The 18260-nt window shown below is 45.3% G+C and overlaps 1 protein-coding gene across 4 annotated transcripts in view; it reads left to right on the top strand.

Moving 5' to 3' along the window:
• vars1 (valyl-tRNA synthetase 1) overlaps positions 1-18260 on the top strand; it is a 95452-nt gene that overhangs the window by 68258 nt on the left and 8934 nt on the right. For all 4 annotated transcript variants that reach the window (XM_059970956.1, XM_059970957.1, XM_059970959.1 and 1 more), the window contains 6 exons: positions 1105-1183; positions 3467-3594; positions 9302-9457; positions 10256-10462; positions 12225-12336; positions 13489-13661. In XM_059970956.1, coding sequence (XP_059826939.1) covers positions 1105-1183; positions 3467-3594; positions 9302-9457; positions 10256-10462; positions 12225-12336; positions 13489-13661 — 855 coding nt within the window. The remainder of the gene's footprint in view (positions 1-1104; positions 1184-3466; positions 3595-9301; positions 9458-10255; positions 10463-12224; positions 12337-13488; positions 13662-18260) is intronic.

Raw genomic sequence — 18260 nt, 5'->3', positions numbered from 1 at the left:
ATGGGGAGCGAATTCAAAAACCAGATGTGCAAAGGGACTTCAGAGTTCTTGTGCAGGATTCCCTAACGGTTAACTTTCAGGTCGACTCTGTGGTAAGGAAGGCAAATGCAATGTTGGTATTCATTTCAAGAGGACTAGAATATAAAAACAAGGATGTAATGTTGAGGCTTTCTGAGGCATTGGACAGACCACAATTTGAGCATTGCGAGCAGTTTCGGGCCTCTTATTTAAATAAAGGATGTGCTGACATTGGAGAGGGTCCGGAGGCAGTTCGTGAGAATGATTCTAGGAATGACATGGTTAAAATATAAGGAGAGTTTGATGATTCTGGGCGAGTACTCACTGGAGTTTGGAAGAATGAGGGGAGATCTCATTGAAATGTTGAAAGGCCTAGATGGAGTGGACGTGGAGAGGATGCTTCCTGTAGTTGGGAAGTCAAAGACCGGGGGAACAGTCTCAGAATAGAAGGACGCTCTTTTAGAACAGAGATGAGGAAGAATTTCTTTTGCCAGAGGGAATTCATTGCCACAGACAGCTGTCACAGGGTATGTTTGAAGTGGAGGTTGATAGGTTCTTGGTTAGTAAGAGCACCAAAGGTTACAGGGAGAAGGCAGGAGAAAAGGGTTGAGAGGGAAAATAAATCAGCCGTCATCAAATGGTGATGGGTTGAATGGCCTAATCTTATGGTCTAAATTCTTAGAATTCCTTTCGGGGGTGAATGTTCCAGGAAAAGATGGGGAATTCTCAGTTGGGAATTCCAGGCACTCAACAGGGGGGATATTTCTGAGAGCGTTGGGACGTTTTGAAGCAAGCTGTAATTTGTCTCTGGAACAGTGGAGACCATTAATTTGGAAAAAGTAGACTGCTTCTTTCTGTGTGGGACAGGGTGATGCCGAGAAACTGACCAGACGTACTGGGATCTTACTCTGCACAGATTGGGGAAAGACCCAGCCTGATCAGAGTGACTTTTATAACATTTGTTGGCTCAAGTCCAAGAAAGGCAATTTGAATGGTAAATGTGAGTCCTTCATGAGCTTGTTTTCCCCTTCCAGTTTTTAGAACCTCCTTTTTTGATCTCCATGTCTTCTGCATTTTCCCTGTCAGAAATCTGATTATCCGAATGGGATTCCTGAATGCGGGACGGACGCCTTGAGATTCGCGCTGTGTGCCTACACGTCTCAAGGTAACCTGGCTGGGGAACCATGGCTCTGGGGGGAGGGGGGGGCGGGAAGTGGGTAATTGGGGCAGCTGGCCAACCATCAGTGGCGCAGAGGAACTTTAGAGTACTGATCCTGGTTTCAGGGCACTTTAGCCAGCTGACGTTGGGAAAAGCTGGTGTTCGTGAGACGTGGGGCTTTGAGATGGAAGTTAAATGATCAAGCATGGCGGCTTAGATACAGGCCCTTTGGCCCATCCAGTCTGGACCAGCCTGGTCTTTCTATTCCAATCAACCTACACTTGGGCAATAGCTCTCCATATCCCTCTCATAAATATACCATCCAAACTTATTTAAAACATTAGAATTGACCTCTCATCTCCCAGTTTTGCTGGCTACCAGTTCCACACTCGCTCCATCTACTAAGTGAAGAACTTCCCCTCAGATTTCACTTTTCACCCTAAGCTTCTAGTTCTAGTCTCACCCAGCCTGAAGAAGCCTGCAAGCATTCACCCCATCTCTACCCCCGATAATTTTTTATGCATCTGGTAGATCTCCCCTCCTTCTCCTATGCTCCAGGAAATAAGGAAGCATTTAAACCCTTGAAGGGCGGCAGTAGAGTAGACAGCAAGAAGTTAGAATCTCATTGGTGGAACCAGAGGTTATGAATGGAGATGAACTGGAATTCGTTTACTGTCGTCACCTGTAGCAAGGTACGGTGATAAGCTTTTGTTTTACACGCTGTCCATATCGATCCAAGGCAATGAGGTCCAAGGATCGTGATGAGGTAGGTTGTGAGATCAAGGGTGCATCTTTATTGTACAAGAGGTCCATTCAAGTCTGCGATAACAGTAGGACACAAGCTGTCCTTGAGCCTAGCAATGTGTTTCCAAGGTTTTGTGTTGATTAGATGGGTAAGGTTGAATAGTACTGTAGTGGTTAGCACAATGCGTTAAGTACCAGTGACCTGGGTTCATATCCCGCTGCTTTCTGTAAGGAGTTTGTACATTCTTCCCGTGTCCGCGTGGCTTTCTGGCTTTCTTCTGGGTGCTCCAGTTTCCTCCCACAGTCCAAAGGTGTACTGGTGGATAGTTTAATTGGTCACTGTATATTGTCCTGTGGTTAGGCTAGAGATAAATTGGATGTTGCAGAGCAACGCGGCTTGAAGGGCTTGTAGGGCCTATTCCACAATGTGTATCAATAAGTTTATAAAGGTGAGACGGTCTGGGGTGAGAGGGGTCTTCGATTACATTGGCTTTTTTTCCAAGGCATGAGAAATTTCAGCGAAGTGCCGAGCTGTGTCCACAGCTCTCTGCAGTTCCTGGTGGTCACGGGCCAAGCTGGTCAAAAGTGATGAGTAGAGAGCTAGTTTTTTCCCGGGGGTAATTTGGATGGGGACTGTCAAGGGCGGGGGCAGTGTTGAAAAGGAAGATGAATGTTTGGAACACAGAGACTGCAGGTGCCAGAGTCTGGTGGACAATCTGCTGGAGAATCTCAGTGGTCGAGCATCATCTGTGGGAGGAAAGGACCTGTTGACATTTTGGGTTGTGGCATTGCATGAGCACCACACTGAAAAGTTTCTCGACAGTCTGTTCTATTTTAACCCCCCCCCCCACCCCCTGGGACGCTGTTCGATCCACTGAGTTCCTGCGACATATTGTCTGTTGATGTAGGTTTCAGCACCCTCAGTCGCTTGAGTCTCCATAATCCAGCTCTTTTCCAGAATGACAAATTTTACTTTGCTGAGGAGATTGTTGGATCTGGAGAGGTTGTGGATCCAGAGGTTCTTTGGAAGTTGAGAATGAGCTTAAGACTTGGTAATTACTGCCCAATAGGTAAAAGAAAAGAAAGATTGGCCTTAGTTATCATGTGTGCATCATTCTTAGAATGTTGTAAGAACAAAGGATGAAGAAAAGCAAAAAAAGTTGAGATTGATTTCTATGAGCAAGATAGATGAAGCACATTCCAGTGATAAGAAATAGCCTATAAAATATGCATTTTTATGAATGTGCCATAGGCGGCAGAGAAACTTCTAGAAAGATACTGAGTCAATAACTGAAAATTACTACAATAACTAAAAATTCACTGAACATGCATAACACATATATAAATCGTTATATCAAAAACTGTAAACAACCACAGAGAATGTTAAGCTACAAGAAAATAACAATTTTATACTCTAATCCAACAAGAGGAAGGAGTTGGATTGCTCTTGCCTGGGTCTGGCACAGATCTGATGGGCCAAATAACCACCTGTGTGGTAACCCTTCTGTGATTCCATGGTGAGACCTCTCCTGTTTGTGCCAACAGGCCGGGACATCAACCTGGACGTTAACCGCGTCCTCGGCTATCGGCACTTCTGTAACAAGTTGTGGAACACCACCAAGTTTGCCATCCGTGGGCTCGGACAGGACTTCACTCCAGAGGCCTCTGCCCAGGTAGGTGACGGGGACCGCCTGTCTCCCCTCAGTGTTTCATCGGCTGTGACCGCATTGGGACGTCATGGGATAGTGAACATAGAACAGTACAGCACAGTACAGGCCTTTTGGCCTATGATGTTGTGCCAACCCTTTAACCTAGACCGAGATCAATCTAACCCTTCCATCCCACATAGCCCTCCATTTTTATTTCATACAAGTGCCTAAAAAAATTATCTGTTCCTCTCCAGTCTCTCCCTAGCTTATGGACACCCCTACATATGATCAAACTCCTGTAAGATTATTAAATTCGTAAATCCAGCATGCATATTCGTAGATACATACATACATATGTGTACATCTAGAGAAAGGCAGAACTGGTTTCTGCTCTTTGCTCTGCCCTTTTATTCGACTCAGCCTGGTTCGGAATGCTGCTGCTTCTGTTGTTTGCACAATTTTTTTCTTGCTCTGTGGCAATGGGGGTTGGTCTTATTTATTGATTTGCATTCTTTTGGGTTCCTTGCTTTGTGACTGCCTGGAAGCAGCCAAATCTCAAGGTTTTTGTTGCGGTCCATTACAATACTGTAGAGGCATGATTGTCATAGCTCGTGATTTTTATGTATCTTTCTGACTCAAGGATAAAATTGACTCATGGATGTTGATAAAACATAGAACATTGCAGCACAACACTGCCCATTCAGCTCAGGAGGTTGTTCCGACTCTTTAATCTACCCCAAGATCAATCTAACCCTTCTCTCCCACACAGACCTCCACTTCGCTTTCATCCAAGTGCCTATTCATTATCCTTTTAAATGGGAACAGCTGATGTGTCTGGGATACAGGGAGCACCCATGGGGTGATGGGAACGCTTATGAGTTGGCATGACTCAATGAGTTGGCCAAACTGCCTCCTATGTCCTCAGGAAGTTGGGGAAGGAAGCCTGCTGTCCTGACCCAGGATGGTCAATATGTGTGGTTGACTCTTAAAATTATTGTAAAAAATACTTGGTATCCCATATCACCTGTCAAGGGGAAATGCAGAAGACAGTAAAAGGATTTCTTGGGAGTCATGTGGTCTGGACACTGGCCCTTTGGCCCATCTGTTCCATGCTAACCAAAATGCCCATCCATTTCCATTGTGGGTCCACATCCCCCTAAACCAGGGGTTCCCAGCCTTGGGTCCACAGACCCCTCTTTTAATGGTAGGAGTACATGGCATCAAAACATTGGGTACACCTGCTCTAAACCTTTCCTATCCATGAAACTGTCCCACTAGACTTCCAGCTGTAAAGCATTTGAGATTCATTCATTATCAAAGAAAGTATAAACTATACAACCTTGAAATGTGTAATTGTCCCTGCCTCCTCAAGGCTTTACATGATAACAGATATGTACTTTGATGATAAATTTACTTTGAACTTGTAAACTTCATCACTTCTGGCATCTCATTCCTACCCTTTGAGTTTTTTTTTTAAGTTGTGCTTTAATTTCCCATTAAATCTCTCTCACACTAAGCCTGTGCTCCGATGATCTTTTCCCCTAACCTGGAGAAGACACTGTGTAGATTGGCCCTATCTATCCATCTCAAGGTTTTGTACACCTCTTTAAGATCACCCCTCAGGCTCCAAGGAATTGAATCCAATCCTGCCAAACCTATATCTATAACACAAGTCCCCAGGTCGTTGCAACATCCTTGTAAATTGTCTCTGCACTCCTCCCCATTTAGTAACGTCTTAGCTAAGCTGTTTGACCAAAACTGTGCACAATTTTCCAAATGCAACCTCACCGTGACTTGTATGATGTTACACTGCATCCCGACTTTTGCACTCAGTGCCCACTACTGATGAAAGACAGCGTTGAAAATGCCTCCTTCACCACCCTGTCCACCTGCATACACTTTTCAGTGAACTTGCCCATCAGTTATCTAGTACCTACCAACCTAATCTTCTGTACAGTTACATTGACCCACACCCAGACCACATCCCTCCAAACACTTCCCATTCACGAACCTATCCAATTTTCTCTTCAATGTTATTAATAGCAGAGGTATCAGTTTACAGTGGAGTAAAGGGAATGACAGAAGAATGAGAGAGGAGTTGGCCAAAATTGGTTGGAAAAGTACACTGGCAGGAATGAGGGCAGAGCAGCAATGGCTGGAATTTCTGGAAGCAATTCAGAAGGCTCAGGATTATATACATCCTAAAGAGGAAGAAGTATTCTAAAGGCAAGATGACACAACCATTCCCAACAAGGGAAGTCAAAACCAATGTAAAAGCCAAAGAGAGGGCATATAATAGTGCAAAAATTAGTGCCAATTTAGAAGATTAGAAAGTTTTTAGATATACCAGCAGAAGGCAACTAAAAAAGACATTAAGAATGTAAAAGATGGAATATGAAAACACACTTGCCAGCAGTATTGAAGAGGATACCAGAAGTTTCTTCAGACACATGAAGTGTAGAAGAGGGGCAAGAATGGATATCAGACCACTGGAAACCGATGCTGGAGAGGTAGTAATGGGGGACAATGAAATGGCGAGTGAACTGAATTAAGTATTTTGCATCAATCTTCACTGTGGAAGACAATAGCAGTTTGGTGAAGTTCCAGGTGTCGGGGTCATAAGTGTGAGAAGTTAGGCAGAAAGTTCTTGGGAAACGGAAGGATCTGAAGGTAGGTAAGTCTCCTGGACCAGATGGTGCACAGCTCAGTTGTGAAAGAGGTGGCTGAAGAGACTGCGGAGACATTAGTAATGATCTTTCAAGGCTCACTAGAGTCTGGAATGGTTCCGAAAGACTGGAAAATTGTGAATGTCACTCCACTCTATAGGAAGGGAGAGAGTCAGAAGAAAAGGAACTATAGGCCAGTTAGTCTGATCTCAGTGGCTGGGAAGGTGTTGGAGTTGATTGTTAAGGATGTGTTTTCAGGGTATTTGGAGGCACATAATAAAGTAGGCCATAGTCAGCATGTTTTCCTCAAGGGAAAACCTTGCCTGACAAATTTGTTGGAATTTTTTGAAGAAATAATAAGCAGGATAGACAAAGGAGAATCAGTTGATGTTGTGTACTTGGATTTTCAGAAGGCCTTTGATAAGGTGCCACACAAGAGGCTGCTTAACAAGCTACAAGCCCATGTTAATACAGGAAAGATTCTAGTACAGATAAAGGAGTGGCTGACTGGCAGGAGGCAAAGAGTGGGAATAAATGGAGCCTTTTCTAGCTGGCTGCAGTGACCAGTGGTGTTCCATTGGGGTCTGTTTTGGAACCGATTCTTTTTCTGTGATATATATCGAAAACTTGGATGATGGAATTATTGGTTTTGTTGCAAAGTTTGCAGATGATATGAAGATAGGTGGAGGGGCAGGTAGTTTTGAGGAAGTAGAGAGGCTACAGAAGGACAGACAGATTAGGAGAATGGGCAAAGAAATGGCCGATGGAGTACAGTGTTGGGAAGTGTATGGTCATGCACTTTGGTAGGAGAAATGAAATGGTTGACTATTTTCTAAATGGAGAGAAAATACAAAAAAAAGAGCTGAGGTACTTGTGCAGGGTTCCCCAAAGGTTAATTTGTAGGTTCAATTTGTGAGGAAGACAAATGCGATGATAGCATTCACCTCAAGATGATTAGAACATAAAAGCAAGGATGTAATGTTGAGACTTTATAAAGCACCGTTGAGGCCTCACGGGGCATTGTGAGCAGTTTTGGGCCCTTTATCTTAGGAAGGATGTGCTAACACTGGAGAGGGTACAAAGGAGTTCCTTGAAAATGATTCCAGTATTAATCTGCTTGTCATATGAAAAGTGTTTGATGGCTCTAGGCTTGTGTTCTCTGAAATTCAGCAGAATGAAGGTTAACCTCATTGAAACCATAAGATATAGGAGCAGAAGTAGGCCATTCGGCCCTTGAGTCTGCCCCGCCATTCAATCGTGGGCTGATCCAATTCTTCCAGGCATCCCCACTCTCCTGTTTTTACCCCATACCCTTTGATGCCCTGGCTAATCAAGAACCTATCTATCTCTGCCCTAAATATACCCAATGACTTGGACTCCACAGCCACTCGTGGCAACAAATTCCATAGATTTACCACCCTGTTCCTAAAGCAATTTCTCCTCATCTCAGTTCTAAAAGGATGTCCTTCAGTGCTGAAGTTGTGCCTTCTTGTCCTAGACTCTACTATCATGGGAAATAACTTTGCCATATCTAATCCTTTCAGGCCTTTTTACATTCAGAACTTTTTTGAGATCCCCCTTTTAATTCTCCTGAGCTCCAGGGAATACAGCCCAAGAGCTGCCAGATGTTCCTCATATGGTAACCCTTTCATTCCTGGAATCATTCTTGTGAATCTTCTCTGAATCCTCTAAAATGTCAGTATATCCTTTCTAAAATAAGGAGCCCAAAACTGCACACAATACTCCGTGTGGTCTCATGACTACCTTTTTGAGCCTCAACATCAGATCCCTGTTCTTGTATTCTATACCTTTAGAAATGAGTGCCAGCATTACATTCATCTTCTTCACAACCAACTCAACCTGGAGGTGAACCTTTAGGGTATCTTACACAAGGACTTCCAAGTCCCTTTACATCTCTGCATTTTGAATTCTCTCCCCATCTAAATAATAGTCTGCCCATTAATTTCTTCCACCAACTTTGTATTTCATTTGCCACTTCTTTGCTCATTCCCCTAAACTATCTAAGTCTCTCCACAGATTCTCTGTTTCCTCAACACTACCCATTCCTCCACCTATCTTGTATCACTGGCAAATTTAGCCACAAATCCATTAATACTGTAGTCTAAATCATTGACATACACTGTAAAAAAAAACAGCGATCCCAACAGCCAGCCAGAAGAGGATCCCTTTATTCCCACTCTGTTCTTTGTCGACTAGCCAATACTCCACCCGTGCTAGTAACTTCCCTATAATTTCATGGGCTCTTATCTTGCAAAGTAGCCACATGTGTGGCACCTTGTCAAAGGCCTTCTGAAAATCCAAGTACACCATGTCTACTGCATCTCGTTTGTCTGCCCTGCTTGTAATCTCCTCAGAGTTGCAGTGGGCTTGTCAGGCAGGATTTTCCTTTCAGGAAACCATGCTGGCTTTGGCCTATCTTGTCGAAACCTATCGAATGCTGAAAGGCTTGATAGAGTGGATATGGAGACGATGCTTCTTATGGTGGGGGGAGTCTAAGACCAAAAGATGCAGTCTCAGAATAGAGGGGCATCCTTTTAGAATGGAGACGGAAGAGGAATTTCTTCAGCCAGAGAGTGGCGAAGCTGTGGAATTTGTTGCCGCAGGTAGCTGTGGAGGCCAAGACTTTATTGAAGGCAGAGGTTGATAGATTCATGATTGGTCAGGGCATGAAGGGATATGGGGGGTGGGGGGAAAGCAGGAGATTGGTGCTGAGAGGAAAACTGAATCAGGCATGATAAAATGGCGGAGCAGACTCGATGGGCCGAATGGACTAATTCTCATCTTGTATTTTATGGTCTAATATACTTCTATACCTGAGTCCCTCTGGTCGAGAACACTCGTCAGGACCATGTCGTTCACTGTGAAAATCATTTCCTGAGTTTACTTCTCGAAGTGGATTACAGATAAAAATTCGGAATGGGATTGGAAAGCTGTGATTGTTTTGGAAGTGGCAGAGGCTGGGCAGATAGGGACTGTATGTCTCATTCTTTCTCCTGTCTTGCCCATCTGCCCCTGTGTTCTCCCCGTTCTCCCTCCCTGTACAGCGCTCATCACAGGAGAGTCTGATGGACCGCTGGATCCTGAGCCGTCTCAGCCACGCAGTGCAGACCTGTGACCACAGCTTCAGGCAGTACGACTTCCCGGAGGTCACCACTGCCATCTACAACTTCTGGCTGTATGAGCTGTCTAATGTCTACCTGGTGAGTTCCCAACTGACCCGTCACAATGTCCTCATTAGGCCTCCCGTTAATATGGCAGCAAACGTGTTTTTATTTCATTATATCTAACGTTTTACAAAGCAGAGTAATGAGTTTTTCAGTGTGGCCTGTGAATCAGGGAATAGAAACTGGTGAGTTTTGTTCAGCTTTTGAAAAGAAACTGAAATAGATCCTATGCTTTGCTGTGTGGCTCCTGTCCTAGGTCCCATCTCCGGTCTGGGCCTCAGCTCCAGCTGACCGCTCAGGTCCGGATCCAGGTCTGATCCATGCTCTGGGCTCCAACTGCATCCTGGGATCCGGAGTCTGGCTGGACAGTTCAATCCAGATCCCAGTTGTGGTCTGTGTTCTGGGCCCGAGCTCCAGATACACATTCCATTCTGGTTCCAGGCTCCAGTCTACTCTCCAGGCCCTCCTCCACCTATAGGATCCGGTCTACTCTGGTCCGCAGCCCGGTCTACTCTCCAGGCCCCTTGCTCCAGTTGTACTCTTCTCCATATTTGGGTTTCACGTCCCGCTCCAGCTGCTGGCTCCATGCTCTGGTCTGGTACAGGCTGTGGGTTCGTTCTCTGGCCCACTTTCCAGTCTGTTCACCAGATACCAGATCCGGTCTGGCTCTTGGCTCTAGCCTCAAACCCCACCCAGGTCCCTGAACCCCAGTTGGGCTTTGTTTGCCCCTGCCCTGTGGTACTTTTTCACTCCCTTGCCGTTTATAAAATCCTCCAGTGCAAGTTGGTCTTATGCCTGAAACGATCGTCGTATTTTCCTTCTCCCCTCTTTCAGGAATGTTTGAAGCCTGTGTTTGCTGGCCCGGATGAGAATGCTGCCCGTGCAGCCAGGAATACGCTGTTCACCTGCCTGGACGCGGCCCTCCGCCTTCTGAGCCCCTTCATGCCTTTCATCACAGAGGAGTTGTACCAAAGGTTGCCGAGGCGACAGGCTCAGGACCCGCCGAGTATCAGCGTGACCTCGTACCCCGAGTGTGATGAGGTTTGTGTGCGTTTGTGTGTATATTTGCTCGCTGTAGGACTCGCAGGAAACCGGTAATCAGAATCAGGGTTATTACCGCTGACATCTGTTGTGAAATGTGTTGTTTTGTGGCAGCAATAGAGAGCAAGACACAAAAATTACTGCAAGTTACAATCAGAAACAAAAATAAATAAATAGTGCAAAAAATGAGCAAAAGAGAACACGTAAGCATAAGCGATGCCGGAAATCTTGAGCTGCCTGACTTACTGAGTTCTCCAGCATTTTGTACTTGTTGCTCAAAAGTGAGATATGGTTCATGTGTTCTTTGTCGGAAATCTGATACGACCATAAGACATAGGAGCAGAAAGACGGAGGGGAAGAAGCTGTTCCTAGAATGTTGAGTGTGTGTCTTCAGACTTCTGTGCCTCCGCCCTGATGGTAGTAATGAGAAGAGGTTTATTAATGTCACACGAACTAAGGGACGGTTGTACGATGAAGGAGGGGAAGTGTAAGTTCAAGTTTATTGTCATTTCAATTGTACAGGTATACAGTCAAATGAAACAACATTCCTCTGACCAAGCTGCACAGCATTGTATGTGTAACACACACACAACACTTAAAGTAATATTAACACAAATAAATTGACAAATTATAAGGAGCACTTATGTCAAATTTAATAAGTTAACTGTATAATGCTACTGGCAAACAAGAGAAAATGTGCAGATGCTGTAAATGCGAGCAACATACACAAAATGCTGGAGGAACACAGCAGGCCCGGTAGCTTCTATGGAAACGAGTGTTGTCGACAGTTTGGACCGAGACCCTTCATTAGGACTGGAGAAAAAGAGATAAGAAGTCGGAGGAAGAAGTTAGGGGGAGGGATGGAAGAAATACAAGGTGGTAGGTGATAGGTGAAACCAGGAAGTGGGGGGAGAGGTGAAGTAAAGTGTTGGGAAGTTGATTGGTGAAAGAAATAAAGGGCTGGATTAGGGGGAATCTGATAGGAGAGGACAGAAAGCCATGGAAGAAAGGGAAGGGGGAGGAGTACCGGGGGAGTTGATGGGCAGGTGAAGAGATAATATGAATGGGGAATGGTGAGGGCAGTGGGCGCCATTACCAGAAGTTAGAAAAATTGATCTTCATGCCATCGGGTTGGAGGCTACCCAGAGGGAACATAAGGGGTCGCTCCTCCACCCTGAGTGTGGCCTTGTTGTGGCAGCAGAGGAGCCCATGGACTGACATGACGGAATGGGAATGGGAGTTGGAATTAAAATGGGTGGTCTGTGGGAGATCTGGCTTTTTCCTGATGGATGGGGCGTAGGTGCACGGCGAAGCGGTGAGCTGCCAGAGGTGGTGGTGGGGGGTTACGGGGTCAGAGAGATTGTTGGACGGAGGGGGGATGGGGGGGGAGCATTGACAGTGTAGACGTCTGGGGTAGGTTTTTTAAATGCAGAGTGATCCATATACAAGTACCTGCAGCTTTTCCAAAGGGAACAAAAATGTTCCTGCTGGATTGGGATACCGAGGTTAACTGTAGCTGGAGGTCAAAGTTGGCAGATACTCAGTGTCTTTATCCCAGGGTACAAATCTCAAATAATAGAGAGCTCAGTGTTAGGTTGAGGGAGAGGGAAGTTTAAAGGGGTGTATAGGGTAAGTATTCCCATGGGTGCCTGGAACGGGCTGCCAGCAGTGGTGATACGAGAGTGGCCCTGAGACTGTTCTCATTGTCTGTGAATGTCAGAAACACTGACGTGCCTCAGTCCTCCTTCTCCTCTTCCTGCAGTACAACTGGAGGGATGAGGAACTTGACCGGAACATGGAGTTTGTCCTGTCCATCATCCACACCGTCCGGTCCTTGCGAGCCGACTACAACCTCACCAAGACCAAGGCTGACTGTGAGTCTGCATTTCCACACCGCTGCCCTGTACCATTCACTTGTATTTCCCTGGCTGCACTTCCCACTATGTGGCGCTGTTCCCAGAGATGGGTCGGTGCTTCAGTCTCTCCTGGCTGGTGGGGATGGTCAATCGGATCCCAGCTGATGGCTGTCCGGTGTAGCACAGAGGAAAGTCAGTGCTGGGGGAGATGCTGTCCTTGAGAGAAATGTCGGACAGTGAACCCTGCCCCCTCCCTCGTGTGGATCTCTGGGGTTTTGCTGCCAAGTGGGTTATCAGTTTCAATATTGATATTGTTTATGATTATGATTGTCACATCACAGGAAGCAGCATCTCCCCTATGGTCTCTTGTCGATACTCTCACTGTCTCAGTCAAACAGCCCGTATAATCAAAGACCCACCCAATCCGGACAGTCTCTCCCCCCCCCCCCCCCCCCCATCAGGCAGAAAATACAAAAGCCTGAAAGCGTGTACCACAGGCTCAGAGACCGCTTCTATCACACTGTTATAGACTATTGAACAGACCTCTTGTACAATAATATGGACTCTTGGTGCACAATCGACCTCGTTATGATCTTGCACTTTATTGTTGACCTGCACTGCACTCTGTGTAGCTGTTACACTTTATTCTGCATTGTTACTGTTTTACCGTGATCTACCTCAATGCACTGTGTCATAATCTGATCTGTATGAACACTCTGCAAGACAAGCTTTTCACTGTATCTCCGTACTTGTGACAATAATACACCAAAACCAGTAATAGACCAATACAAGTCAGGGGGAACTGAGGGGGAATTTCTTCACTCAGAGGGTGGTGAGAGTGTGGAATGAGCTGCCAGTGGAAGTGTTGGATGTGGGTTTGATTGTAACATTGAAGAGAAGTTTGAAGAAGTATACCATCTGGTTTTAGATGGGGAAAATGTTTCCTGCTCTCTGCCTTACCTGGACCCCATGCTTGTCTGAACGAGCCTCCCTCCCTTTGACATCAAGCATCTCCTACCACCTGGACCATGGTATCTGCTCACAACTACCACTGGGCAGGAAGTGCAGGAGACTGAAGTCCCAGTCTGCGGTGCAGCAGTAGAGTCGTCCCTGTACCATGACTTACCCGAGAACTCTCAGGCTCACAGTCTTTCTGCTTATTTCCTGAAGGTTACTTGAAGTGCTTGGACCAAAGTACTGCCGATCTGGTGAGTCTGTTCACCTCCTACATCGAGACGCTGTCCTCCTGCAAGACGGTGACAGTGCTGGTGGACAAGGACTGTCCAGCTGGCTGTGCCGTCGCCATCGCCTCAGACCGCTGCTCTGTCCACCTGATGCTGAAGGTAAGCTGATCTCAACATCACCTCCCTGACACAGTCCTTCCAGAGATGCTGCCTGACCCTCTGAGTTCCTCCAGTATCTTGTGAAGAGGACCCGATAGGTTGCAGGGAAGTCAACATTCCTGAACCTGGAGAATATGCCCACCTTAATTCCAATTTCAGTGATAATATTCCACCGCCCAGGATATGCCAAGCTTCTTGTTGGCCGTGTCTTTGTGCGTTCATGGTATTTACACCTGGTGGGCCAATTCTGGTTTTTGGAATGTCTGTTCTTAACTGTTTCTTTGTCACCAGCAGCACAAAGCTTCTCACCTTGCCATTACCAGTGTTGGATCTGGGGATGATATTGGCCAGAAGGTTCATTGGATGTCAGAAATGGGTCACAGATCTTGTGGTTACATATATTTTATTAGATATTCAAAACAAAGAGTAAAGTTGATTGGGTGGTTAAGATAAGTCTGGTGAATTGGCCTTTGTTAGTTGGTGGATCGAGTTCAAGAGCCACAAGGTAATCTTACAGCTTTATAAAACTGTGGTGAGACCACTCTTGGAATATTGTTCTTATTGGTAGTCACCTCATTGTAGGAAGGCTCTGGAAGATTTAGGGAGGGTGCAGAGGAGATTAATCAGGATGCTGCTTGCATTTAAGAGCATGTCTTTTGAGGTTAGATGAAGCGAGCTTGGGGCTTTGCTTTTAGGAGCCAAGGTGGAGGAGAGGAGACTTGAGGGTTTGATTGACATTTTAAAAAATTTGTATCAAAAGAACAGGCATGTAGACAGAGGAGTTGATGTGGTTTTGTTGGTTTAAAAAAAATTAAATCAAATCCTTAGAAAGAGATAAAATAAGATTGATATAGATCACTGTGGGTAGATTTATGAAACTTCAAGGGTGAAAAGACCCTGATGGAAGTTATATACGGGCCTCTGAACAGGAACCAAGATGTGGGATATAAATTGAAATTGGACTGGAAAGGTATGTAAAAACAGGACAATGTTGTGATAGTCATGAGGGATTTCAGTATGCAGGCAGATTGGAAAAATCAAGCTAGTGCTGGACGCCAAGAGAAGAATTTGTAGAATGCCTATGAGATGGGATTTTAGAGCAGCTTGAGGTTGAGAACAGTAGGGGTAAGGCAATTCTGGATCGGGTGCTGTGTAATGGACCAGATTTGATTAGGGAGTTTAAGGTAAATGAACCCTTGGGAGGCAGTGATCATCATATGATAGAATTCACCCTGCAGTTTGAGAGGGAGAAGTTAAAAGTCAGATGTATCAGTGTAACCGTGGAGTGAAGGGAATTACTTGGATTTTCAGAATGCCTACAACAAGGTGCTGCAAATGAGACTGCTTAACAAGAGCCTGTGGTACTTGAGGAAAGATACAAGTATGGATAGAAGATTGGCTGACTGGTAGGAGGCAGTAGCTGGGAATCAAGGGGGGTTCATTCTGGTTTCCTGCTGTTGACAAGGGGTGTTCCGCAGGAGTCGATGTTGAGACCACTACTTTTCACATTATATGTCAATATTTGAATGATGAAATGGATAGCTTTGTTGCCAGGTTTGCAGCTGATATGAAGATCGGTGAAGGGGCAGGTAGTGTTGAAGAAGCAGGGAGTATACAGAGGATTTGGACAGATGGAGAGAATAGGCAAAGAAGTGGCAAATGGAAGTGTATGGTCACACACTTTGCTCGAGAAAATATAGACGTAGACTATTAATGGGAAGAAAATCCCAAAATCAGAGGTACAAATGGTTTTGGGAGTTGTAACGTTCTCCTTCGGGTGTAACGAAACGCCGAATTTAACGTCCGGATAAACCACAGCCAATGCAAACCAGATCGCAGTAAGATTAACCATTTACTGTTCACTCTTCACATTAACATATGGTGAAAACTGTTGATAAAACAATACAAGATTGATACAGTATTTGTTCCTTCCTTAATATCACATTTCAAGTGTAAATACTTGCAAAGGTGACTATAACTACATTACACTAAGGTGCAGTATACAGGGAGAGTTTACCTGCTCCATTGACTACTTTAAATACACTTCCATGCAAACTATCCGTGACTCTTTAACTAACGAAAGCATAAACATTATCTACCGTCGTTACTTCTAACAGGATCGGCATTAACATCTTAGTTCAATATATCGATTATCTATTAACTTACAGCGTTGCTCTCACTGTGATTTCTCATGCCTGCAAAACTGCTTCTGCTCAGGTGAGCCTCGTGGAAAGCCCCCACCCTCGCGCTAATTTCAAACCGGTGTTTTCCCACAAGACGCGGCGAAACCGGATGTGACGTCATCACATGCCGATATATTTTACATGCAATGAATATACTTTAAACACTCCTAATTCTAACTAGAAAATACTATTGAATGAATTACTAAGCGAAAATATTATAAACTAAATAACTGTCGTAAAGACAGCACACTCCCCGCTTGACCTTCGTAAGGTCACAATGAGCAGAGTACAAAACTTAGTCTCTTAATCAGTCATTGGGTAGAAGTAGAATAACTTCTGTAACTGGCCCTTGGTAAATTTTCACATCGCCTTGGTCGGTAGTCTTCAATTCGATCTTCCTGACATGTCCATCCCCGCTAGGGAATGTAGCAGTGATTCTGGCCATTGGCCAGCTGTTGCGGGTGGCTTGCTTGTCCCTGAGCAGGACTAAGTCTTCAACTTGAAGATTCCTTCGGGGTTCTGTCCACTTTTGTCTCTGTTGCAACAAAGGTAGATATTTTTGTCTCCAGCGAGGCCAGAACTGATTTGCCAAAGCCTGGACTTGTCTCCATTGCTTTGTGTACAAATCCTTGTCTGAAAAGTCTCCTGGTGGAGGAGGTGCTCCTGCCTTCTGTGTAAGGAGCGTTGATGGCGAAAGTATAAAGGGGTTTTCTGGGTCAGAGGACACAGGTAGGAATGATTGTGCATTTATAATGGCTGTGACCTCTGCCATTAGGGTGCACAGTACCTCGTGGGCCAATCGGGTGTGTTGCTGCATCTCAGGTTTCCTTTTCCGGGTTTTCCGTAAGGACGTGAACCGTTTGACTACCTGCTCTTTGTTATCTGGTGAGCGCTGGCGTGGTTCTCTGATAGGCAATGGGGCAACCCCTTTATTTGCTTCATCTCTGAAGACCTTGGTGTCTTTGGGTTTTAAAGAAATGGTATCTTGAGCTGATTGTGCAAGTTTGTTTCCGTGCTCGGTTTGAACGAAAACTGACTGACCTAGCGTCTCGTCGGTTACTTTACGCTTGGTAATGTCTTGTTGTGCTTCTTTAGGGTACACCTCAGTGAGGCAGATCTCGGAACAAGAACGGCTTGACTGAGTTTGACCGCAAACTTCTGTACAGTTCGAGCTGACAATTGTTGTCCTGGAGTGAACCTCTCCCTCCCCGCCGTCCTGTTGTGGGGGTGAAGGAGCGTTGACGGTTCTTTCATTCTTGACTTCATCACGGAGCCGTGAGGGTAAATTTCCTTCCTCGTATGGATGTGATGCAATCGTGACTCTCTGAGGTTCCTCGTAGCTGGGGAAGTTATCGAATACGTATGGAGAAGGGAGACAAGCCTGCCTGTCTATTTGAGATTGTACATAGTCGCTTGTGCGTTCCAGTCTGGTCCTTTCTAAAGTAGATCTTGCTGCGGTCAGATCATGCGACCCTTCAGCTTCTTCTATGTACTTTGCTTCCGCCACGGCAGCTTCTTCTTCTCTTTCTAGCTGCAGCACTTGCAACTCTGTCGATATTTTTGCCATTTCCAACTGGGTTTCGGCTTCTCTGGCGGCCTCTTCTCTTTGTCTGGCGGCCCTTTCGGCTTCTTTGGTGGCCAGTTTCATTTTCAAAACTGCTTCTTGTTTGGCGTAATGCAGTCGCACCTTGGCGGCTTCTGCCTTGGCTCTTGCCTGTGTGGACTTACTTGATGTCGTTCTACTGCCCTTGTCGCTGGGCGCCATCGACTTGATCCCGGATCGAGCTGACATTGCAGCACTTGGAACACCTGATAACGCCCGGGTGGGCTTACTTGATGTCGGTTTACTGCCCCTGTCGCTGGGCGGCGTCGACTTGATGCTGGATTGAGCTGACATTGCAGCACTTGAAACACCTGATAATGTCGCTTTTTCACTGTAACGTTCTCCTTCGGGTGTAACGAAACGCCGAATTTAACGTCCGGATAAACCACAGCCAATGCAAACCAGATCGCAGTAAGATTAACCATTTACTGTTCACTCTTCACATTAACATATGGTGAAAACTGTTGATAAAACAATACAAGATTGATACAGTATTTGTTCCTTCCTTAATATCACATTTCAAGTGTAAATACTTGCAAAGGTGACTATAACTACATTACACTAAGGTGCAGTATACAGGGAGAGTTTACCTGCTCCATTGACTACTTTAAATACACTTCCATGCAAACTATCCGTGACTCTTTAACTAACGAAAGCATAAACATTATCTACCGTCGTTACTTCTAACAGGATCGGCATTAACATCTTAGTTCAATATATCGATTATCTATTAACTTACAGCGTTGCTCTCACTGTGATTTCTCATGCCTGCAAAACTGCTTCTGCTCAGGTGAGCCTCGTGGAAAGCCCCCA

The sequence above is a fragment of the Hypanus sabinus genome, chromosome 5 (assembly GCF_030144855.1).
Source record: "Hypanus sabinus isolate sHypSab1 chromosome 5, sHypSab1.hap1, whole genome shotgun sequence".
NCBI lineage: Eukaryota > Metazoa > Chordata > Chondrichthyes > Myliobatiformes > Dasyatidae > Hypanus > Hypanus sabinus.
Note: the sequence above shows the minus strand (reverse complement) of the source record. Positions and strands in the feature narration are given on the sequence as shown.